Below are 24,669 nucleotides of genomic sequence, written 5' to 3' on the forward strand. Positions count from 1 at the left end.
CCTAATCCCTGTGGAATTTCCTGATAATGGAGTGATTCTGGGAGAACAGGGGATGGTTGCCAAAGGAACCATCTTGGTTGGTTGGTTGGTTCCTAACCAAGTGATTACAGTTGGAATTTTCAGCATCCCCCATCCTGAGAAGAGGGGAGGGGCTTGATTGAGTCAAATTATCAATGGCCAATGAGTTATTTAACCATGCTAATGAAACGAAATATCCACAAAACAATTGGGTTTAAGGAGCTTCGGGATTGGTGAGCACATGGAGATGCTGGGCGTATGGCATGCCCAGAGGAGACTTGAATGATGAACACCCCCCTCTCCAATGTCCTGCTCTGTACACCTCCTCTCATAGTCTGTGCTGTATCCCTTGCAATAAAATTGTAATCAAAAGTAAAGCATTTTCCTGATTTTTGTATGCCATCCTAGAAAATTACTGAACCCAAGGAGGAGGAGGTGGAAACCCCTGATTTATAGCTGATCAGTTGGAAGTATAGGTGAATTAGACCTGTGGTTGACATCTGAAGGGAAGGCAGTCTTATGGGACTGAGCTCCTGACTTCTGGGATCTGACACTAACCCTGGGAGCTAATGTCAGAATGGAATTGAATTGTAGGACACACAGTTGGTGTCAAAAAAAACCAAAACAGCTCAGACTGTATTTCCTCCCTGGGTCTTGGCAGAGTTTGGTTTGTGTTTGTTTCTTCCTTCTTAAGTGATCCAACTGCAGGTAGAAAGAAGTTACAAGTCTCCACCTAGCCTGGCAGTGAGGATGTGAATGGCAACCAGGATGACCAAACAAGGCCAAGTGTTTGGGCAATTATGTGTCACGCTGACCCTAACTAGCCACGTGATCACAGCCAGGGCAAACTCTTCTTGTTTATCAGATGCATCATTCTTGCCTATAGTGCTCAGAGAAAAACCATGAACCCTGAAAAACACCATATTGTTTTGTGATGTCACCTCTGGAATGTTCTGAGTGTTTTGGTGACCAGCTTCTGCATAGGACCTATACCTGGCACCTTACATTGGTATGACTTTTTACTTGAGATAGAAATAATAGTCTTAGGCAAGGGAGTAGGTATAGCCATCTCTGAAGCCATCTTTGAAGCCACCTCTGCTTCAGAGACTTTCGAAAGGCTTTTACATCAACTATAATCCCTGTCTTAATTTCTGTTCAGACATCAACAAAGCATCTAATCAGATAGATCCATATCTCCAGACTCAGATTTTCATAATTTACATAATAAACAAGAAGGGAATAGATGAACAGAAAGTCATTATATATTTCGGGTGAGCAGTTGAGGCCCAGAGTGGGTTGGGAAGTTGGAAAACCTTCTTATTTTCTCTTTTCCACAGCACTCAAGGCCAAACTTTACAAGAAAAAAAGACACCAGATATGAGAGCCTAGAAACCCCAACCAATGTGGTTCTGCCTCAGGTATGGATAATCACAGGAAGATGTAGCCCATCGGTTTTAGGCTTTTTAATAACCCTCCTCTTTAGAGATTCTAGCAAGATGGTGTAGAATAAGCAGAGAAATTAGGCCATTGGATTCTAGTTGTGATAGACCCCCTCCCCTCCGGCTGTGGGCCTTGGGGGTGCCACATGGGCTTGGGATCCTTGAACGTGGAGGCTGGGTAGACGAGCCACCTGAAAGTCCTAACCTTTCAAGTTTCTATCATACTCAGAAATAACCCAACCTTCTCAAATGAGATCCTTTGCTACAGACTGTTGTGTAACTCCCTGGATTTCCAAGGTGAAATAAAACTTGAACTTGACATCAAATGTGTAAGAATGAATCCATGAGGAGAAAACCTAGTACACATACTAAGGGATGCAGAGTTATTTAGGGTTATGGAGATAATTAAGCCCTGTTATGTGCCAAAGACAGAGCATAAGAGGGATGGGCATGTTCTGTTGTTGCTTTTTTTTTTTGTGTGTGTGTGTGTGTGTGTGTGTGTGTGTGTGTTTTGAGGCCAACAAATTGTTAGAGTCCTGGCAGTCTTGAGATTCTCAGGTCTCCTCCTGCAAGCAGCTGTTTCCTTGGTGTGGTCCTTGGGGTTGGATTGTTTCTACTGCTGCTATGTCACAAAGGGGTTGGCCTTGCTTTCTCCAGAGTCACCTAAGGCCCCATTGGAAGACCATGGCCATGCAACCAGAAGGGTTGAAATGTAGGATGGAGGAATCCAATGCCGAGGTAACTATCTAAAAGGTTTGTCCAGGGACACACAAGGAGGACAGTCACCCGTGGGCATTCTATGTTGACAATTAGAACCATCCTGCAAATATGTTCAATGGGAGGCAAATATATAGGACAGGTAGACATCCTGGATGTTTTTTGTCACATCATCCTTATGGCTTTGTATGGAAGGGCTACTTTTCTGTTTCAGCTCATGATGCGTAGCCCTCATATTAGGTAATTTCTCCTGATCTTTTGACAAGATGGTAACAAGCCGCAGAAACATTTTTAGTTCTGATTGTTTCTGCTTGAAACACACATTGAGTTCTGTTGGCCGATACTTCCTCCCTGAGGGTGGGTGTTGACCTTTGGTTCCTTCATGGTCCACATAAACCAATCTTTGCTCTGCTAAAGGACAGACAGAGAATGTCAACCTGGGCGTAGGTATTAGAAGAGAATTTGATCCTGTGATAGAGATGGGAAGTGGAAATCTTGTTTTCTCTTTCCCACAGCACTCAAGGCCAAATTTTACAAGAAAAAAAGACACCAGATATGAGAGCCTAGAAACCCCAGCCAATGTGGTTCTGCCTCAGGTATGGATAATCACAGAATTATCCATTTCTCCCATTTCTCTCCCTGGGATATTTCCAGCTCCCAGGGAGAGAAATAGGCTCTGTAGTCAAAGAGGAAAAAAAGTCCTCTAAGAAGGCTAGAGCTTTTTCTGGGGTGGCTCACTTTCTGTATTGCCAAACCTGGGGCCGTTGATGTGGTCTTGGAGGACAGAGGGCCACGGGATGAGGGGATCTCTGCTGTCTGGGTGTGTGCACCCCCACACGAACAGATGTGGCCTCAGGCTTACATGCCAGGATGCTCTGACTCTGTCTCTGGGGGAGGGAAGTGACGTCTCTATACAGATGATCTGAACCAAACAACTCCCAGGGCTGTGAAGAGGGACTGATGTTCTTGCTGTACCTCCATCAATGAGATGGCATGCAGCCTAAGGGAAAAGAGTAAATCTGAGAAACCAGGAGAGGAAGAAATATTGACTGAGCACTTATGACATTGTGTGTCAGGGCCAGGGCCGTGCCGGTGAGTGGTAGAGATTTTACAGATATGGGAAGCCCAACAGGGATGGAAAGAGCTGGAATAGGAGTATCCTTTCTTCTCTGTTACCTGCCTGGGCCAGGTTGGGTCTGAGCTTTGTAATTCCTCTCTAGTTTTTAAGAGCAAGTGTCTCCCCTCTCCCAATCTTTTTTTTAAAAACTTCTTTCCTCTTGATTTTTTAAAATTTTAATTTTTTAAAATTTATATATGACAGTGGAATGCATTACAATTCTTATTACACATACAGAGCACAATTTTTCATATCTGGTTGTATACAAAGTATGTTCATACCAATTCATGTCTTTATACATGTACTTTGGATAATAATGTCCATTACATTCCACCATCATTTCTAACCCCATGCCCCCTCCCTTTCCCTCCCACCCCTCTGCCCTATCTAGAATTCATCTATTCCTCCCACACTCCCCCTCCCTACCCCACTATGAGTCAGCCTCCTTATATCAGAGAAAACATTAGGCATTTTGTTTTATGGGATTGGCTAACTTCACTTAGCATTATCTTCTCTAACTCCCTCCATTTACCTGCAAATGCCATGATTATATTCTCTTGTATTGCTGAGTAATATCCCATTGTGTATATATGCCACATTTTTAAAATCCATTCATCTATTGAAGGACAGGTAGGTTGGTTCCACAGTTTAGCTATTGTGAATTGTGCTGCTATAAACATTGATGTGGCTGTGTCCCTGTAATATGATCTGTGTCTGATAGAAGAAAAAGTAGACCCTAATCTCCATCATGTGGGATTAGGCCCCAACTTCCTTAATAAGATTCCTTTGGTATAAGAATTAAAATCAAGAATCCATAAATTCTTGAGATGGACTCAAACTAAAAAGTTTCTTCTCTGCAAAAGAAACAATCTGCGAGGTAAGTAGAGAGCCTACATCTTGGGAGCAAAGTTTTATCCCTCATACATCAGATAGAGCACTCATCTCCAGGGTATATAAAGAACTCAAAAGCCAAGCACCAAAAAAAACCAAATAACCCAATCAATAAATGGGCCAAGGTCCCCTCCCCCAATCTTAACAGCTAATTCCAAGCTCCCTGGGTGTATCTGCCCTGTGCTGTTTTGAGACCAAGTCCATGGGTTTGGGGAGGGAAGGGCAACAATGGCTCTGCCTCCAAGAAGCAGCTCTGGTAGTAGCTCCAGTCCTACTGGGCATCTGGGCTTCTCAATCAGACTGTAAATGCATATGACTCAGGATTTGTTATCACCCTTAGGTCTTTTCAGGTCTTATTGATTTCCCATTTTTCTTCCTCACATTAAATATTTGTGTTTTCTGATCTATTTCCCTCCAGCACATTAACTTGCAAGTCATGAGTGTTATTTCCTGCCCAAGCGAACGGATCTCCTGGTTCCTCTTGCACATAATGATGTGGTGCTCACAGGCACTCTGGCTTCCCCAGTGAGCACTGGCTGGGAATTTCATTAATTGCTGTTTACTCCTAGATCATTAACGAAGGATCTCTAACCAGGCCAGAATGAGCTCTGATGGCACCTTCCAGTGCCCCCCCCCCCCCTTCTCTCCTGGCTGTCTTTTCTCCCCATTTCTTTGAGCTTGTTCTTCAGAAGTGACAGGATCCCGCTGACAGTACCAGTATCTCTGCCAATCTGAATAACTTTTCAGGGAAAGATTTCAGGACAGTCTGTGTTAAATGATTAGTGAAAACCACCATGTATAATCTCTTCTTTATTCTCTTTTTGCTATAAGTGTTGTAATTCTATCAAAATCAATCACATTGACCCAGTGAACGATACTTTTACCTGTTTGAATTTGTTAAAACAAATATTGACTCTATCACAGTACTTGGGGGAGGTAAGTTAATTTTTTTAAATGATAATGAGACTCAGTCAGCTATGTCATCTCATTTGCAAATTAGTAGCATATTTGGCATTTCATTTCAGGATCTGGGGACCTTTCCACTCTATAACCTTTAAAAGTACCTAAGATGACTAAATGTTATCTGCTAGTAACCTTCAGTAATGGAGGTACAATAGATGTTGAAAAACTTGGTCAATAGACTTGGATTTTTCCTTGAGTGTTTGGACATCTCTTCTGGGTTGTGGTAGGAGTAGAGAGAACTTCAATATGTGTATCAGTCCATAACAAAATACCTGAGATCGAATAATTTATAAAGAACAGAGGTTTTATTAAGCTCATAGTTCTGGAAGGTTAGAAGACCAAAGCCAGTGAGGATCTTTTTGCTGCCTCCTAACATGGCAGAGAGCAATTTAGGAGATACATTCAAACCATAGCAGTCCATGTCAGCTAAGCCTGGCTAATCACCCTACAGTCCCATCCCCAAAGAAATTCCACCCTGGAAGATTCCACTCATAGAGTCCTTTTCTTAGAAATCCTGTAGCACCAATAGGAGACTCTGTTCCTCTTGGCTCCCTTTGCCCTTTGCCCCTCTCTTTTCCATGAGCTGCTCTTTTCTATACCCTCACTATCCCTGAGACTAGTGATCTGACCAAGGCATATAGTCCTTAGGGATTTCAAGCATTTCCCTTCTAGGATCACTCCCATTTAAAAGGAGATGCCAAGAAGGGGCCCAACCTACACTGAGAAAGAATTCTTAAACATAGGTGGGATTTCAGACATCCACAAATTGTGCCCAGGCATCTTCTTGGGATCGTCAGCATTAAGAGATTATTTGGTCACAGCCACTTTGAGGCTGAGAACAGGGTTTTGGTTGCTTTTCCAACACCTGATGGAAAGGTGTGATAAGTTATCCCCCTCCTGGAGCCACTTAATGTCTTATTCTTCCATGAAGGAGACAGCCCTTTTCTTCCCCATCTACTGGGTCTCCATCCCTGTGTGAGAGCATTTTCCAGAGACCAGGAAAGAGCTGATCCTTTCCTTCATGGGAAACTTGGATCATATGGCCATAGGCTCTGCCTCTCATCCTTCTCAGGGTGTTTGAGGGATTTTATTTGGGCACAGACTTCTTCTCAGGGCCTGACTTATCAGGGCAGATTAGCTCAGTCCAAGGAACCAACCCAATGACCACTGACACTGGTCAAGAAGACCTACTGAAAGGAACTGGCTGCAAACACAGACGGAGGAGGCCTGGGATTCATACCTGCATGTGTTTGCTTAGCTCAGAGGCTCACATTGTGGAAAAGGCTCTTGCAGAAAAATATACTCAGCATTTGCAACAGTGGCTCAGGCCAGGAGATGTTAAATCTTACCAGTAGAGCTGATTGTGTGTTTGGTCTTTGTGACATCTTGCCTGCCCCTTGTCCTCTTACAATCCCAGGAAGTAGACAGCAGCTATGTTTAGGCTTATTTTGGAGGTGACACTCAGAGCAGCTAAGAGATTTTCTTAAGAGTACTCAACCACGGGAATTGGAGCTCAAAGATATTGGGAATTTGGGGATTTTACTGTGATTGGATTACAGGTTCAAGATAATGAAATGGATAGCTGGCGTGCTGTGGGCAGAGGCAGTTTCCTTCAAGGGAAGCACACAGAGGGACCTGGGAGTTTGTGGAATTCACAAGGTAGCAAACTCCACTGTTGGAGATTTTACATCATGCAATCACATCCCTGCACTAGGATTATTTTAAAGTTTTAAAATCTGAATTGAGGGTTGGGGTTGTGACTCAGTGGTACAGCGCTGGCCCAGCATATGTGAGGTACTGGGTTTGATTCTCAGCACCACATAAAAAGTAATTAATTAATAATAAAAGTCCATCAACAACTAAAATAAATTTAAAAAAAATGAATTGAAATGGGGATATAGCCTTTACCAAATACACTTCATTATCCTTTAGGGCAAATGAACAGTGCTGCCATAGGGTAGCTCCCAAGCTTATGAGAACCTTTTCAGGGTATTCCAAGGAATTTTTAGGAGCATAGAACTCTTTTCAGATCCTTTGTTGTTTTTCCAAAACAAAATAAATGGCCATTTTTGGAGGCCCAAGATAACAGAATATGAACAGTTTCATAGAATTTAGTCTAATATCTCTTCCTACTTTTCAGTGTACATTGGTCAATTCATTCATCAGCAGGGACACATTAAGCCTCCACTGTATGTCAAATATATGGTTTTAATTCCCAGGACTAGGAATGTCTAAAATTAATAAATAAATAATTAAATAACAGGTTACTTCTTTAGAGAATTGAAATTTATTTATAGAAATAAATGGGGAGGGGAACAGGATGTATGAAAACTATTGGAATGATAACAACACATGCAAAATAAATTACCTAGCCGTTATGAAGTGCTAGAATGGGCATGGATTTTGAAGTGAAATATACTAATGTTAAGTCCTGGCTCCACCCCCTTGTTAGCTATGGGATGCTAGGTAGAAACATCTCAGATCTTTGGGTAAGATATTGCATATGAATAAAGAAAGCCATTAGCATATTGTTAGCATATTGTTAGTCACTCAGTGTTGTTTCCTTTAGCTTTTTGTGTGCAACCATCCTCTAAGGAAATGTTAAGCAACTTCTTGTGAATGTAGCAACTATTCTTTACAAAGAAAATACATTCTTTCTTTTTATTTTTGAATTCTACAAAAAATTCTCTGAAATAAGTAGGTTGAGATAGACAGCGGTATGAGTTTTACGCGGCAAAGTTAGTGAATGGCATCTCCTAGAGTCAGGCACTGTATAACCTGCAAAAATACATGGGGTGTGTTAGAATCCTCATTTTCTAGACATGGAAAGTGGGGCACAGAAGTTAGAAGACTTTATCAGGGTTATGCACTGAGACAGTGCAGAGCCAAGAGTCTCTTCAAGTGTTATTATGTCCTAACTTGCTGCTTACACTTAACGGTTGCTGTACTTTAACCTCTAATTTTCACCAAGAAATAACTGATGCTATTTGCTGATTTTTCAAATTGACTGGAAGTTTCTTGAGATCAACACCTGTGAGCTGGGAACACAGTAGATACCAACTGTAATGTTAATCAACAATGTGGAGAAGAGTTGATGAAATAGCATTCTAAGTGGGAGTATGATTAAGGTGAGGAATTTTCAAAAGACCAAGAAAGAGCTCCGCTTGGAGGAAGAATTCAAGCTAGCTTTGATTGGAATTGGAGAAAAAAACACAGGAAAGAATGAATTTGCTTTGACTCAATGTTTCTCCAAAGTTTAAGCCTGAATTCTGTCATATCTGAACAGACTTGCATTTTTTTCCCTTAAAGTTTCTCATTTTCAGAAAAAGAAATGATGCTGCTTTATTTTAGTGCCTCTTAATAATATTCATAGAATTCTGAATTTGTTAAAATAAGCTTATTTTTCTTCTAATACCCATTCAAATAAATGCACGCCTGATAAAGTTTTAGAGGTATTTAAGGGTTCTAAGAAGCCAAGCCATGAGGCACACTGGATTTGACCACTAACAGGGTTCCTAGGGAATAGGAGGAAAGATAGTAGGCTCATTTGTAAGGGAAGGATTTGGTTCTCTGATGAGAAAGTAAAGGGGACCTTATTTAGCCTATCAGCCTTCTAGATTAGGTGTTGTGGGTATGGGACAAGGAAGGCACTAGGTCTGCTTGGGAAAAGCTGGCCATCGAAGGGCAAGGACAAGATGTTAACAAGGATGGTGGGGCCCCAGTTGTGCCAATCAGCAAATATGGCTCCAGTAGACCAGAGAAAGTGAGACCAAAGTTAGAGGTCCTGTTTCCAATCCCTCATCACGTAGCAGTGCAAAACAAGGCTGCAGTGTGAGAGAATATGACCAAGGTCAGTTTATGGTGTGCATAAGGACAAGGGTCAAATACCCAGGTTGTCCAGAGCTGGGGATCTGCCACATGTTAATATTCTATTGAGGGGCCAGTTGGAAAGTCCTTGAGTACCCAGTTCAGTGTGTGCCTAAGGAACAAAAGAAGCTCAGTGACATGATTGAAAGGCCAGCATGGATATAAACAGGAACAGACATAAAGCCTTAGTGGATGCTGATTAGTGAACATCCTCTTTGGATGCTCAGTTGGATCAAGAAGAGCATCTCTGATTGAAACAAAGCAACTATTAAAGAGAAATTATGAGACAATTAGGGAAATTTGAACATCAACTTAGTATTTGATGATATTAAGGGAACATTGCTAAATTTTAAAGGGATGATAATGATGTGGTTCTGTGAAATGATGCACATTGATGCATTTACGAATAAAAACATGATTTCTCTTTGCATTAAAATAATCATGTGGTGGGGGATGGTTGTGGAACAAGTGTGGCCTTGATTTGATTGCTGGTGAAGCAGGGTAAGGAGTAAGTGGAAATTTATTTGATCACTCTTTCCCTTTCATATATGTTTGAAATTTTCCATAATAAGAAGTTGAGGAAACCATCTTGATTCTCAAGTTACTGGAAGTCCTTTGGTAAATCCATGATAATTTCCCAAGTGTGTGCTTTATACATGTAAGTTCTGGGAACCAGAAGTGGGTTTGTGTCTAATCCAGTATAGTAGGGCTGATTACAGACTTCTCTGAGTTTCAGTCTATCTGTAAAATGGGAATGCAGGTTGAGTATACCTTATGTATAATACATGGAAACAAATGTTTCAGATTTTGGATTTTGTAAAATTTTGGAATATATCCATATATACAATAAGATATCTTGGGAATGGAACCCACGTCTAAACACAAAATTTATGTTTCACATGTATTTTATACACATGTCCTGAAGGTCATTTTATACAATATTCTTAGTGGGCCCATATTTTGACTACAACTTTTATTGCATGAGATCAGATGTGGAATTTTCCACTTGTGGCATCATGTTTAGGGTTCAAGAAGTTTGGGATTAGAATTTTTGGATTAGAAGTGCTCAACCTCTTGTAATATTTTATGTGCTAGTGTTGTGAGGATGAAATGAATTCTGAATGGAGAATGCTCACCTCACCTCAGGAATCTTGGGTCTCGATATTTGTTTCCTACTTCCTTTTCCCTCTCAGAACTAGGATAGGCACTAAACTACATCTTCTCATGGTCATATCTTCAGGAGTTAGATCTTGCTGAGATGGAGCCTTGCATGCGTTCTGGTGCAAGAATAGAGAGGTATTTCCTTACTTGGCCTTGGCTATTCATCCCAGAAATCTGGAACTCAGGGGCCTTAAACTTTTATTGGAAAATAGTCTGGACTATCCACAGACTATCATTCTCATCACAGACTCAGCCACAGGAGTTCCTGTGCTTCCCTAATTGAGAAATGTGAAAACCATGGAGGCTAAATTTATTGAAATGAAATAAGGTTCTGCTTAAAGAATGCCCTTGCACCTTTGCTACCTGGAAGATTGAGCTTACTTTTACTGAGTTAATGACATGTACTTATTGCAAAGTTAATGATATAGAACTGTGTCTTCTATTTATCTAGCTTTTTGCATCTTAAAGAATTCTAACTAACTTTATATGCTGTGTAAATTGCCTTTCTCTCTCTCTCTCTCTCTTTCTACACACACACACACACACTCACTGAAGATAATTTGTTTTCTACCTTTTGTCTCTGTAAAATTGTGAAAATCACCCAAGAAATGAGGAGTTGATAATATCTGGAAAGCATTTTTATGTACTTGAATGGAATGCTTTGGATGGCTTTAGAAGTAACTATCGTGATCTTATATTTATTTAATTCATTGCTGCCATGGTTGTCTCTTCTCCAGTGTGTATTACACCCGTTCATGTCTTTCTGAATACACCTCATAGTTCTTGCACTATTAAAATCTGCTTTTCTCAATGATAATAATATCTTACATTTCTAAGGCACTTGGTAATTTAAAGAACATTTTTGTCTCTGTTATTTGCTTAGTTCATAACAGTAGTGCTGTGAACTAAGCAGGGTACATATTATTGTCTGCATTTTACAGATATATTTCATTGATTTTTTTTAATAGTATAGGAGATTGAACCCAGGGACTCACATATACCTGACAAGTACTCTACCACTGAGCTGTATCCTCAGCCCATCATTGATTTTCCTTGTTAATATTTTTTTTTTAGTTATAGATGGACCAATACCTTTGTTTTTTATTTATTTTTATGTGGTGCTGAGGATCAACCCAGTGCCTCACACAGGTGAGGCAAGCACTCTACAACCCCAGCCTCCATCATTGACTTTGAATGTTGGAAGGTGCCTCTAGGATCACAGAGGTTGATTCTCTATATTTTACTGGTGAAAAATCCAAGTCTCAGAGAGTGTGAGGCAACCTCCAGCTTCGAACTGCTCACCAGTGACAGAACCTGAACCAGGTCTTGACCCCTCTGTCTTTAACCCTGCTCTCTTAGAGGTGTCCTTACCACGTCATCCAGAATCATGTAAAGGGAGCTGGGTAGAAATGGAGATTTCTGGCCCCTACTTCAATATGTTGAAGGCTGAGAAATCTGCATTTAAGACTCATTCAGATTATGCTTGGAATTGCAAAAGCTATTATTGAAGATCCTAGTCCTCTTTTTATGCTGTAGTTTTGAGGTTCATGGCCACCACCATGAGAGCCTCTTTATGAATTCTTTAGTGCCCTTTGTTGTCTTCATTCCTACGGGTTGAACTCTCAGCACTCAGTGATCTGTCTGGGATGGTGCTTGTCTCTCCAAAATGAGCAGCTAGACTTTGTTTTGAGCCCTGCACTGTGTTGAAGGCTGAGGTGGATATTTAAAGGGCCGTGGTCAGGACAGACTCCAAGACGCTAAGAGAGGAGAATGAGCCTGAGTGGTCCAGGAGAAGGGAGGGGGTGATCAACATCACCCCATCTTAAACACAGTGATTTGGATAACTATCAGGGTGATTCATGCTATCCCTCTGCTCATGCCAATTGCAGGCACACACCTGTAGCTGGGGTAGCTCGAGAACAATATTTGTTCTTTTAGGGTGACAGAAATGTGACAGAGTTTGTGCTTAGTGATTTTGTGCATGATCTTTTTTAAGACTTCAAATATCTCTGAATCAAGAAGGTATCATTATGTCCCACTCTGAAACTGTCGCTCAAATTACTTGATTAAATTCTTGTGACTGATAAGTGGTAAGTCCAGGACTGTAAATATTTGGTTGCTTCTAAAATTGATACTTTAGCCTCCACCATATACATCTGAATCACATTAACCTCTAATTAAAATGGATTTTATATTTGTACACTTGCCTATTCACCAAGATTTGCTTGTAACCCCAGAATCAATACTTATAGCGCTTCTATGGCCATTGGACATGTACAGAGTAGTGCATGTGGTCTGTAGCAGAGACTCCAATGTGGGGACTTCTTGTTTGAACTCTCATACTGGAACATAGCGCTCTTTTTGCAATTTAGAGCCATGACCTTGAAATTTTGTTGCTTTTAGTTGGCGACTCACTGTAGGCAATGGCTCCTATTAGGCATAGTGTTGAAGGTGCTATCTATTGTCCCTAATCACCAGAAGCCTTTGATGGAGAAAACACGTGTTTGTTAAGTCTTGTTCCAGCATGAATGACAGTGCTGTTAATGATGTGCTCCATCTTAATGAATCAATCAAACATATTAATTCAGACATCTTTAAACAGAAACACACATAAAACAAGGTTATGTATTGATCAGTTGTAACTGGAGGCTCACTGGAACCTAGTCCTGCACTTCCCCTGGGGACAATGGTTCAGAATTGATCAGTTCAAGGTTGGAGATGACTTTATACAACCAAACTACCAAGAATAACAAGGATTGGCTCTATTTCCTTGTGAGGACCCCAGGAGGCAAAAGTGACCCCAGTGACCAGGAGCCTATTTAGACTTGCAGGGTTTACTGGGGGGTGTCCTGGGCCTGTCCACTAGCTCTGGGTGTGTCCGTCCCTCCATTAACACTGGACTTCCCTGTTCTCTCCCACAGAGGGGCACTGCTGAGCCCTTCCTGAGGCTCCACAGCCTGTACTCCACCCCTCGCTGTTCGCGGCAGGCCCAGGCGGCCGCCCTGCCCCGGCTGGGCCGCCGGGTGGTCAGCCAGCACTCCTACCCGCTCAACCGCTTCTCCTCCGTGCCTTTCGAACCCATGGAGCGCCCCACCTCCCAGGCCGACCTGGAGCTGGATTACAACCCGCCGCGGGTGCAGCTCAGTGACGAGATGTTCGTGTTCCAGGACGGAAGGTGGGTGAACGAGAACTGTCGCCTCCAGTCCCCTTACTTCTCTCCTTCTTCCTCCTTCCACCACAAGCTGCACCATAAGAGGCTGGCCAAGGAGTACCTGCTGCAGGAGGAGAACCGGGCCCTGCGCGAGGAGAACAAGGCCCTGCGGGAGGAGAACAAAGGCCTCCGCAAGGAGAACAAGATCCTGCAGGTCTTCTGCGAGGAGCACAAGGCCGCCCTGGGCCGCGAAGAGAGCCGCGCCTCCTCCCCACCGCTGCACAAGGACAACGCGTCGCTGGAGGCGGTCAAGAAGGACAACGCGGCCCTGCCGTCGCAGTGCAGCAAGGAGAACAGCACGCTGCAGCTCCTCCGGGAGGAGAACCGAGCCCTGCAGCAGCTGCTGGAGCAGAGGCAGGCCTATTGGAGCCAGGCCGAGGACAAGAGCACCTCTGCGGAGGACAGCAAGCCAGTGCCCTCTCCCCACCAGGAGCCGCACGGGCCTGGACTGCTGCCCGACCAGAGCCCGGGCCTTTCCTCTCCCTTTGAAGAGCCCAAAGGACCCTCGAGCCCGCAAGAGGACTCCAAGACCCTGCGGGCCTTGAGGGAGATGGTCAGCAACCTGTCAGGGCCTTCCAGGGAGGAAGAGGGCAAGACGGTCACCAGCCTGGTGGGTGGAGAGCAGCCCCTGCAGCTGATGAGAGAGATGAGCCAGGCGCTGCAGGCCCTGCGCGAGGAGAATCGGCTCTTGCAGGAGGAGAACAGGGCCCTGCACGTGCTCCGCGAGGAGCATCGCGTCTTCCAGGAGGAGAACAAGGCCCTGTGGGAGAACAACAAGCTGAAGCTGCAGCAGAGGCTGGTCATCGACACGGTGACCGAGGTCACCGCCCGCATGGAGATGCTCATTGAGGAGCTCTATGCCTTCATGCCGTCCAAGAACAAGGACCTCAAGAAGCCCAGCAGGGTCTGAGGCCTTAGCAGTGGACCAGGGACACGAAGTTCAGGCACAGAACACCTCACGGGGCCCAAGAAAATCCCCCTCTTTCCCTCGTTGTCCTTGCCTTTGCCCACCAGTGTGTGCCTGCTGCAGAGAGGCGTTAAGGGACCTCCTAAACTCAGAGAAGAAATAAAGGCCTAGGAGGCTGGGATTAGCCAACACCAGCATGCCACTTTGGCTTCTTTTCCTTTTGCAAAAAAAGTAGAATTGTTTAGAGCAATTTTAGGTTCATAGAAAAATTGAGCTGAAGGTACAGAGCTCTCATATGCCCCCTGCCCCCTCACAGGCACAGTTCCCCCACTACCAACGTCCCCCACCAGAGTAGTATGTTTGTTAAAACTGATGATCCTACACTGATATATCATTATCTCCCCAAGTCCACAGCACATTTTAGGATTCCCTTTTGAAAATTGGGTATTAGGTTTGGACAGTGTATGACACGGCCACCGCTGAAGTATCAAACAGAACGGTCTCACTGTCCTACAGCTCTTTAGTCATCTTACCTCCAGGCTCTGGCAACCACTGTCTCCAGAGTTTTGCCTTCTCTAGAACGACAACGTGTAGTTGGAATCATCCAGTAGGTAGCCTTTGCAAATTGCTTTCTTTGACTCCAATATGCATTTAATTTCCCTCATGCCTTTTTGTAGATTGATAGCGCATTCCTTTTTGCCATTCCATTCTATGAATGTACCACAGTTTATTTACCCATTTACCTTCTGAAGGACATCTTGGTGGCTTCCAAGTTTTAACAATTATGAATCTACTTTCTTTTTCTTTTCTCCCCCAGTCTCTCTCTTTTGCCTTTACTGTTTCTGTTTTTATTTCCTCATTTCTTCCTTCCTCCTTTTCTGCTTCCTCTTGTCTTTCTTATCTCCTATTTCTGAGGCTATAGCATTGGGGGAGAAGAGATCACTCTAAGTCGGGGCTTTTCAACTATGTCACTTAACATTTGGGAATGCATACCTCTTTGTGTTAGGGACTGTCCTGTATGGTATTCTCCAGCATCCCCGGCCTCTCCCCATCAGATGCCACTTAAGGCCAACTGTCCCACAGCTAAGGCAAATACGTCTCTAGAGATTGTCAAATATCCCCTGGAAAACAAAATCCCAACACTGCCCCAGGGCTCTCAAAGTATAGCCCTTGAACACAAGTCCATGAAATGCTCTGAGAAAACAAAGATTTCTACAGGGGCAATCCTATTACAATTCTCTCCATTAGATTCATAATTCTCTGACTTAATGCTACAAAGTAGTCTGCTTATCTTTGGGGAACCCTAGATTGCCTGATTTTATTGGATTCCAAGGGAATCCCTCTTTATATTACTTTGTTGATAACCAAGTTTGGGAAGGGGTGCTTTCTGCTCTCCCTGACCCTAGGCTCACCTTTATACCCCTGGATTCACACTTCCCACTTGGATTCAAGAGCTTGGGCAGGTGGCTACCAGGCTCATTGAATGAAGGTATAGAGGCTCAAGATTTGGTGTCTTGGTCTTTTTGAAAATTCTCATTTTAAAGTTGAACATACTTTAGAACAAGAAGTTGAAAGGTAGCCTCAGGCAACTAAAGAGCAGAGTTTGGCTCCCAAACTCTGTTTAAGACTGAAATATCCTCACTCCTAATGTGTGTTATTGCTGCCTAAATTTCTGAGACTTGAGCAAATTCCAAAAGGCAGTAACTCCTTTGTATCTCCCTTTTCGCTTGATGACTCCTTGTGATCCTTAGAATCTGTGAGGTGGGCAATGTCATTTTTTCCACAGCTGTGCAAGTGGGAAATCCAAGTGATTTGCCAACTAACCAGAAGGGAAGAGCCAGTCTGGGTCTTCAATATAGACTGAATAACTGCCGAGCTCAAACTCCTTGAGCTTACATTGCCAATTTCCTGGTCTCTAAAAATTAAGTTTAAAAATGGCTTCAGAGCCTGTTTTCCAGGTTCAAGAACTTGTCAAGTTTGGAAATTCCATAGGGGAGAGGACAGCCTGAATAGTATTCCTTCTCACCAGTTGGTGACTATACCTTTAATCTGTACCTGAGGTGTGGGGGTGGGGTGAGGGGGTGGGGTGGGGTGCATGCAAAAGCTGAGTAATTTATTCCACCGTTGTCACCCAAATCTGAAAAATTGGAAGTAGCTGTTGATGGGCCTCTGGACCTTTGTATTTTTTGCTTCCTATATTTGAAAAATTCATCATTTGGGGCATCATGAAATACCAGACACTGTTTAAGTCAGTTTAGTAACTCCAGTGGGTAGGGTTTTTGATTTGGGGTTTTTGATGAAACCAAACTGATTTTTGTTATTGTAGACAGAAAGTTGAGAAGACTAAAGACACACGCTCCCCATGTTCGTGTTCCAAATATTTAACTTGGATTAATCTATATAACAGCAGTGGAATGTTTTCTCACAAGCTGAGAGAGCTCAGAGAACTTAATACTATTTAACAATGTCAACTTTCTCTGTCAGGCAGATTGTGAATGGGTGAAAAATTAGCAAGACAAGCCATAAAACATCATTTTTGTGGAGCGGGGGAGATTTATTTCAAAACAATGTTATATTGTACAGTACAATGCAATCTGTCACAGATTAGCTAACATTCTAGTGGGACCTAACCTCTGGTAGAACAGAATAAAATTTCATTTTTAAAGGAAAGTTTTCTTTCAGCATCTTGCTCCTTTTTTCTGTTCCGTGTCTGCCTCCTGGTCCAACCTTAGGTCTTCCTCGAATGACCAAGCCTGTTTGCTCTTTGCAGAGCAGTTCACATGTAGAGAGATACTGCTATATAGGAAGCCAAAGAGCCCAGGTTACGGGCAACACTGTTCTTTTATAACAAGGCTCTTTTGAGAACTTTCCACAGGGACTATGTTAATCCCTTCCTAGGGCACTCCCCCAGTGACCTAAAGAACTCCCCTAGATTCCAACTCTTAACATCACTACCCTGGGGACCAGGCCTCCAACACGTGAACCCTTGGGGAGCATGCTCAAATGATTTGATCATAGCAATTGTCCTCAACTTAGTAGAGAGTGACAGAAATGGGAACCAGAAAAAAAAAAATCTGAAGAAAATTGTATGTGTTTTGTATGCTCAGATCTCATCACTTTTCTAAGAAATTTCCATAAATTAGAGTGGTTGCAGTCTTCAATGCCTGCTGAGGTCCAGTGTCACCCTGGGCAGCATGAGCAACAGCACAGAGGAGGGTAAACTGGGACAAAATGTCGGATGGAAGAACAGGAGACCCATAAGTCCTCCTTAATCACCATGAGTTCATTGTCCTCAAAGTTGAATTTCTGATTCATCAGATGAGAAATGACTTTTGTTGAGAAACAGGGCCATTTTCAGAGTATTATGGAAATACCAAGAGCAGCTGCTAGGAACTGGCTTGCTTTCCATTCATAATTTTGCGCCTCTCAGTTGGACTCTAGTCTCCCACAGCAGAGAGAACGTTTATACTTGGAGTTTTCCATCCCCTTCCTTATTCGCATGCAGGTCTTCTCCAATCTGAGCTCCCATCAGTTTTTCTGGATAAACAGTTCTTTCCAGATTTCTTATCCTCTTTGTTCACTCAAACAATGGCCTTTCTAACCAAGAACAAAGTTACGAGCAGGTGACAGATTATTTTTAATGCTGTCAAGACAAGTGGCTGTTTAATTTATGACATTTTCTCTCTGGAAGGCTGCCTTTATTCTTTGCAGATAGGGCAATTCAGAACTCTCCGCCTGAAATGCAAAATCCTCTGGAGGAGAAAGCACTAAGCAAAAAATCCTTTTCAGAAACTAGTCATTTGTCACTAAGGGAAGAGAATTTCTTGGTTACAGTTACATTCTGTAGGTCTGTGTTTGTGTGGTGTCCACCTTTACCCTCTCCTTCCCTCATTCACCAGGTAACCCTTGATTCTCTTAAAATAGCCCTTGGACTCTCAAACTTTTCTCTCTTCCCCATGATGCAACTCCAGTCCCAGCTACCATTATCTACTGGGTGACGGCCACAGCTCTGAACTGATCTGTTCCCAGGGTTACTTCTGGCCCATTCTCTGTGTTGCCATCAGACTGACTTTCCTAAATATGTGCATGCAATCTTGGCATTTCCTTCCTTAAAGTTCATCTCTGTCTTTCCATAGTCTTTGGGATAAAAATTTTACTCCAGGTTTCTTGCTTAAGTGTAGATGCTACTTTATATTCTTCTCACCATCAGAATTCAGTTATCACATCAGTGCTTCTAGAGATCCCCACTGGGCTCCTTCAAATGAGCCCAATTGTCACCCTGTCTCAAGGCAGTTATATCTAGAAGAGGACAAAGATGATACCTCCTGAGAAGGGCAGGCAGAGCTCTGGGGAAGGTGTACTTGGAGTAATGAGAAAGGATGGTACTAGGACTGAATTGTGTTTGCCAATTTATATGTTCAAATCCTAACCCCCAGTGTGATGATATCTGGAGGTGGGGATTTGGGGTGATAATTAGGTTTAATGAGGTCACAACAGTGAGTTCTTCATGATGGAACTAGTTCCCTTATAAGAAAAGACACTAGAAAGTTGGTGTGCTCTCCGTCTCTGTCTCTGTCTCTGACTCTGCTATGTGAGGACATAGAAAGAAGGTGGCGGTCTGTAAGTTAGGAAGTGGGCCCTCACCAGAATCCAAATATGCTGTCCTGATCTCAGATTTCCAGCCTCCAGAATTGTGAGAAAATCAATTTCAGTTGTTTGGACCACCCAGTCTCTGCTATAGTGTTATGGGAACTATACCTGACTAAGACAGATGGGATACCTTTCCTGCTAGGTGCTTGTAATAAACTCGAATAGGATGCAGTTGTGCTGGTGGGTATCAAAAACCAATAACCTCTCATTCTGCTCTTTTCATTGAGTAAAGATCACAGGTTTGCACCAGCAACATGGACTTTAGGGCAGACTTCTGGGGGATGTCTCAGCTCTACCACTTACTATGTGACCTGGGGCAAGCTTTCTGTTTCCTCATCTATAAAATGTAAAAAACAACAGTACACACCTATATCAGTCACCGGTCACTGCATTACAAACCCATTTCAAAACTTAGTGACTTGAAGCAATCATTTATTTCATTTACAGTTGTTCTGTTTGGAAAATTAGGCTGCTAGACTCACCTGAGCAGTTCTAGTCTTGGCTGGATTCCTTCATGTCCCTGTGGTCAGTTGGGTGGTAACTAGGTGTCTCTGCTTAGCTGATGGCTGCTAAGCTCCTTTGTTCTGTTCCATGTGTTCTTTCACTAACCAGCAAGTCGCTCCTGGCTTGGTCTCATGGTGGAGGCAGGAGTCCAAGAGAGAAAACATGGTGGTATGCAAAGCCTCTTGAAGCCTAGGCTTGGAGGTGGTCTATGTTCCTTTCTACCAAACACACTCTACAGGTAAAAGCAATTCATGAAGCCATCCCAAATTCAAGGGATTTGAAATGCATCTCCCCTGTTGGTGATAGGAGCTGCAAAGGACAAGAATACAGGGGAGCCAAGGATTGGGTCCTCAATGCACTTAATCTACTTCATAGGTGGTTTTGAGACTCAGGTGGAGCCATGCATGGTAAATGCTTAGAACAGACCAGTATGTTAGAGGCACTCAATAGCTGTTAGTCATTGCCCACTATTCCCATCATAATCATTATGCTTCCTATGTATCTTCAAGGCTATAGATAAAAATTATAGCAATCCATGGAAAACTGCCTACAAGACTTTTGAGGATTTTTTTTATTTGCATAATTGGATCAATTTTTTTTTGGTGGTTCCTGGAGAACCTGTGTAAAGTTAGCATTTTGGCTCCTCATGTTTTTAAACACAGATTTATGGTGAGAATTGGATAAATGCATGCAAAATAATTATCTCAGTGCCTGGAATAAAGTGAACACTAAGTAATAGTAGCTATGATTATTATAGTACTGTAGCAGAACCAGTGGTTTAAAAAAGAATCTTTAGCAGTTACCCAGCCCCTATTCCTTCCTAAAACAAATGCATATTTGCTTTACATTATGCTAAAAACTTAAATTCAGCAGGTGAGTCAATATGTGAAGTAGAAGTAGAATAGAGCTTTATGATAGAAATTTCCTCAGAAGTACATAGGTAGGTATGATAAATAAGTAGATAATGGTATAGTAAGTCCTCACATCTCCACTATGCAGCTTCCACAGATGAACTGGTGGCCAATCCTGTTACTTCTCCTCACTTTCCTTCTTTACCTCTCTTCTCCTCTCCTCTTTTCTCCTTTCCTCCACTTTCCCCTTCCTTCCTCCCTCCTCCCCTCCCTCTTTTCTCTCCCTCCCTCCCTCATTTCTTTTTTTCTTTCTCTCCTTTTTTTCCTTCCCTCCTTCCCTCCTTCCCTCTCTCCCTTCCTTCCTTCCTCTTTCTTTTGTAGGGTATTTTTAAAGCAAGTACCAGATTTCATCTGTAAATCCTTTAGTATTATATCACTGATAAACATTATTTTAATTTCTAATGTATTCACCGTGGTCACAACTAACCAAATAAACCATAAATCCTGAATATCATTTAATACCCAGTTTATAATAAAATTTCTCCCATTATTTGTCTGAGTCAAGCAAGATCCCCGCATTTGCATTTATTGTTGTAATTCTGAAGTTTGTTTTTAGAAAGTTGATTTTAGTGCATTTCTTTAGGGTGTCCAGAATTGGCTAGTCCTTTGAGGTCAGGCCTGCCAGGGACATGGAATGGCCAGGCCCTAATGCATTCAGTGTAGACAAGCCAGTGTGGTTTTTTTCAAGCTTCACTGCATCTCCCAGGAAATCTTGAGGACACCATTCAGGGTATTTAACACCATGACAATTTAGAACTATTCAGAGAGCTGTTCCCTAGAGCTGTGAGGTCATGTAACCAAGATTGCCCAAGTGGCTCTGCTTTCTTTATTTCAGAATCATGTGAACAATTTGAGACCTTGTAGAATTACCTTGGGACCTGCTGCCTCGGAAAGAATGGAAGCAAAGGACCTAATTTTGCTTTGAAATCTGACAGAGGGCAAGATGGCCCCACACTAAGAAGAATTTAATATCAGACTGTTATACCGAAACCAGAGTGATTTCTTAATTCCTTCCCCTCTTTCTCCTTCCTGCCTTCACTACTTCCTTCCTTCCCTCCTTCCCTTCTTCCTTTTCTCCCTCCCTCCCTCCCTCTCAATTGTGTCTCTTTATGTGTTGACTCTGACATTCAGACAAAATTTTGGGAAAGAGGAGAGCATTCCTAATGGCCTCAGTGTTTTCTTTGTCTGATGACTTTTTAAAAAAAATCTCTATTTAAATATGTGTGATGTGATGAATGGGGAGAGATCTTAATCTTTTGGACAAAATAGGTTTATGTATATATGTATTCATTCAATACTGGGCCAGAAACCAGGGAGCTACCCTAGGCTCTGTTTTCTCCCTTGTTTTCCAATGTGGCCAATTTTATCTTCTCCCAATTTTTCAAACTTGTCCTTTTCTCTTTATCTGATCACTGACCCAGTTAAGGCCTCATCAGCTCTTGCCTAAACGATTATGGTCAAATCCTAAGTAAATCCATTTTCTCATTTCAGCCAGGTGAACAATTTAAAACACAGCATCGACTATGTCATAACCCTGCCTCAAAGCTCTCAGTGGCTCTTTATTTATTTATTTTTAGAACTTTCCCACCAGTAAGTTGAGTTCAATGACAGGTGTGAAGATACATTGATTCCTTCAGTTCAAAGGATGGCCAAGCTGGGAGCGGCCTTGTTGATTTGCCCCCATATGCATGCAGCCATAATTTGCTATGTATGCCATGATGTGGAAAAGGCTCTTAGAAAAGAACCCCAGCTCCTCCTAACAGTCTCCTTTTGCCGGGGTCTATCTCCTGCTACCCTCTGCCTTAAGAGTAGCAGCATGTTCCTGCCTTTAGCCCCCTGGCTATCATTCTTGGCCTATGTGTTTCTCTGAATCTTGAATATATTTTGAGTTCTATTGTATCTTGCATTTCTTACTATCGCTCAAGAATCAAATCAAGAGTCAGATGTTTCAAGAATCTTCCTGGAGATTCAAGGTTAGTCTGAAGACCTCCCTTTTGTGTAATGCCATTCCCTGCCCCAACCATGCATATTCTTCTACTTAATCTCACTGTACTGTCAAGAAATAGCCTGTTTGTATATCTGTTCCTTCCCCAAGTCTGAGAGTTCCTTGAGGACAGAAATTATCGTCTAAAAATTTAATACTCAGCACAGTACCTGGAATGCATTAGGTGCTCAGAAAATAAGAAACTCAGGGAAAAATGTGGAGGACAACTGCAATGCTCATTGTCTGCTGACAGTGCAGCTAAAAACTTGATGCTTTCATATCCTTTGCAAATGGGGTCTTATTTAAATTGTCTCCCAGTATTGAAGGATGAGGATCTAAATCCCAAATATCAGAATTTTGAAGTCGATATTATTAAGAACAGGTATAATTCAACATTCTTCTCTAACTCTCTGCAGTTGTTATTGTTTTTGAATGTAGCAAATGAGGAGAAGCAGGTCATCCCAAGCAGAGACAGAGAAGTGAGAATTGCTGTGTTAGAAAAACATGCCTGATGCTGGGATGCCTGGTGGCTTCCATTGCCGCCTGGGTAGGCCTGAGGTCTAGTGCTGTTTTAGTTGTTAGAGTTTGTAGGCTATTAGTTGGTGAAAATAACCATTTTCATGGTAATCTTGAACACACACACACACACAGACACACTTGAAGCTGGAAGACATGGCCTTTGTAGGAATTGAATTTGTTGGAGCTTAAGGCTGCAAAAGCTTTCTGGCAGGGTCTTGTGTTCAAAGGTCTGCAGACATGACCTCCACAGGCATCCTAAATGGCACTTCATGCTTAGGACACAGTGGCCTCTTCACTTCACTGCATCCTGGGGGAACAATGGCCAGGGAGGAAGGCAGTGATCCTTCACATATTTGAGTGAGAAAGAAGACAGATAAACTGTAGCAGTGATTTTTTTTTTTTTTTTTAAGAAAGGGTCACTCTTGGTAGGAAGGAATTAGCTTTGACTTGATGTATATAATACACCACAGGAAAGTAAAATCAGAGAGTGTATCTGTATGCCATAAACTAGGTACAGTAGATCCTTATAGTGTGTAGTAGAATTACCCAGAAAAACAAAGCCAGTGGAAACAGGAGCTGGTGTATGTGAGTGTGGATGTTGGAAAGTCCCATGATCTGCCATCTGCAAGCTGGAGAACCAGGAAAGCTGGTAGTGTAGCTCAGTCCCCAGCCAAAAGCCTGAGAGCTGGATAGGAGGTGGGGAGGGGCAAGAGAAGATGGAGGTCCAAGATTACACAGGAGCAAACTCACCCTTCCTCTGCCCTCCCTCTTTTTGTTCCTTCAGGTCCTCTTTGGATTGAATAATACTTGCCTGGAGTGGTGAGGGCCATCTTTTCACTCAGCCCACTCATTCAAGTGCTAATGTCTTTTTTTTTTTCCATGTATATATTTATTTATTTATTTATTTTTGTTTTTGTTTTTGAATCTTTTTTTTTTATTGGTTGTTCAAAACATTACAAAGCTCTTGACATATCATATTTCAAACATTAGTTTCCAGTGAGTTCTGAACTCCCATTTTTACCCCAAATACAGATTGCAGAATCACATCGGTTACACATACACATTTTTACATAATGCCATACTAGTAACTGTTGTATTCTGCTACCTTTCCTATCCTCTACTATCCCCCCTCCCCCCCTTCTCTTTCTATCCCATCTATTGTAATTCGTTTCTCTCCTTGTTTTTTTTTTCCAATTCCCATCACAACCTCTTATATGTAGTTTTTTATAGCAATGAGGGTCTCTTTCCATTTCCATGCAATTCCCCTTTTCTCTCCCTTTCCCTCCCACCTCGTGTCTCTGTTTAATGTTAATATTTTCTTCCAGAAACACCCTCACAGACATGCCCAGAACTTTTGTTTTGCCAGCTTTCTGGGGAATCCCGTGGCCCCGTCAAGTTGAAATAAAATTAACCATCCCACCATAGCAAGGGAAGATATGATCGTTACAGCCTGACTCCTTTGTCTGATTTCAGAGGCTTTAGGGACTTATTGATGTTCAAACTCGCTAATTATTCTCCAACACTAACTAATGTCATTATCTATAAATTATCCAAAATAATATTCTCCTAGTATTACAAATAAAAGTTTTCAATAGAAGTAGAATGTGACACTATGATAAAGAATATTATTATGAACATAAGTGGGCCAATAACCCCGAATTCTATTTTAACCCTAAATATTATGCCAAGCTACCAAAGTTTTGCTTTCTCATGACTATGATAGGGACGGCCCAGTGAATTTGACTGGTATTTTAAATATGGAAATGATTTTGATTGTATGTATGTGAATAGTTGTACTAAGAGCTAGAAT

At 42.3% G+C, this 24,669-nt stretch overlaps 1 protein-coding gene across 2 annotated transcripts; it reads left to right on the forward strand.

The window, feature by feature from the left end:
* Positions 1–952: 952 nt before the first annotated feature.
* Positions 953–14,488, forward strand: Cby2 (chibby family member 2). 2 transcript variants are annotated; one of them, XM_005341243.3, is made up of 3 exons: positions 953–1,027; positions 1,356–1,436; positions 13,095–14,488. In XM_005341243.3, the coding sequence occupies exons 1-3, from the start codon at positions 953–955 to the stop codon at positions 14,292–14,294; spliced, it is 1,356 nt and encodes a 451-aa protein (XP_005341300.1). In that variant the 3' UTR covers positions 14,295–14,488. The 2 variants fall into 2 exon arrangements, with proteins under 2 accessions (XP_005341300.1, XP_077908555.1); XM_078052429.1 differs by lacking the exon at positions 1,356–1,436.
* Positions 14,489–24,669: the final 10,181 nt, after the last annotated feature.

This window comes from Ictidomys tridecemlineatus, chromosome 6 (genome assembly GCF_052094955.1).
Source record: "Ictidomys tridecemlineatus isolate mIctTri1 chromosome 6, mIctTri1.hap1, whole genome shotgun sequence".
NCBI classification, from domain to species: Eukaryota; Metazoa; Chordata; class Mammalia; order Rodentia; family Sciuridae; genus Ictidomys; species Ictidomys tridecemlineatus.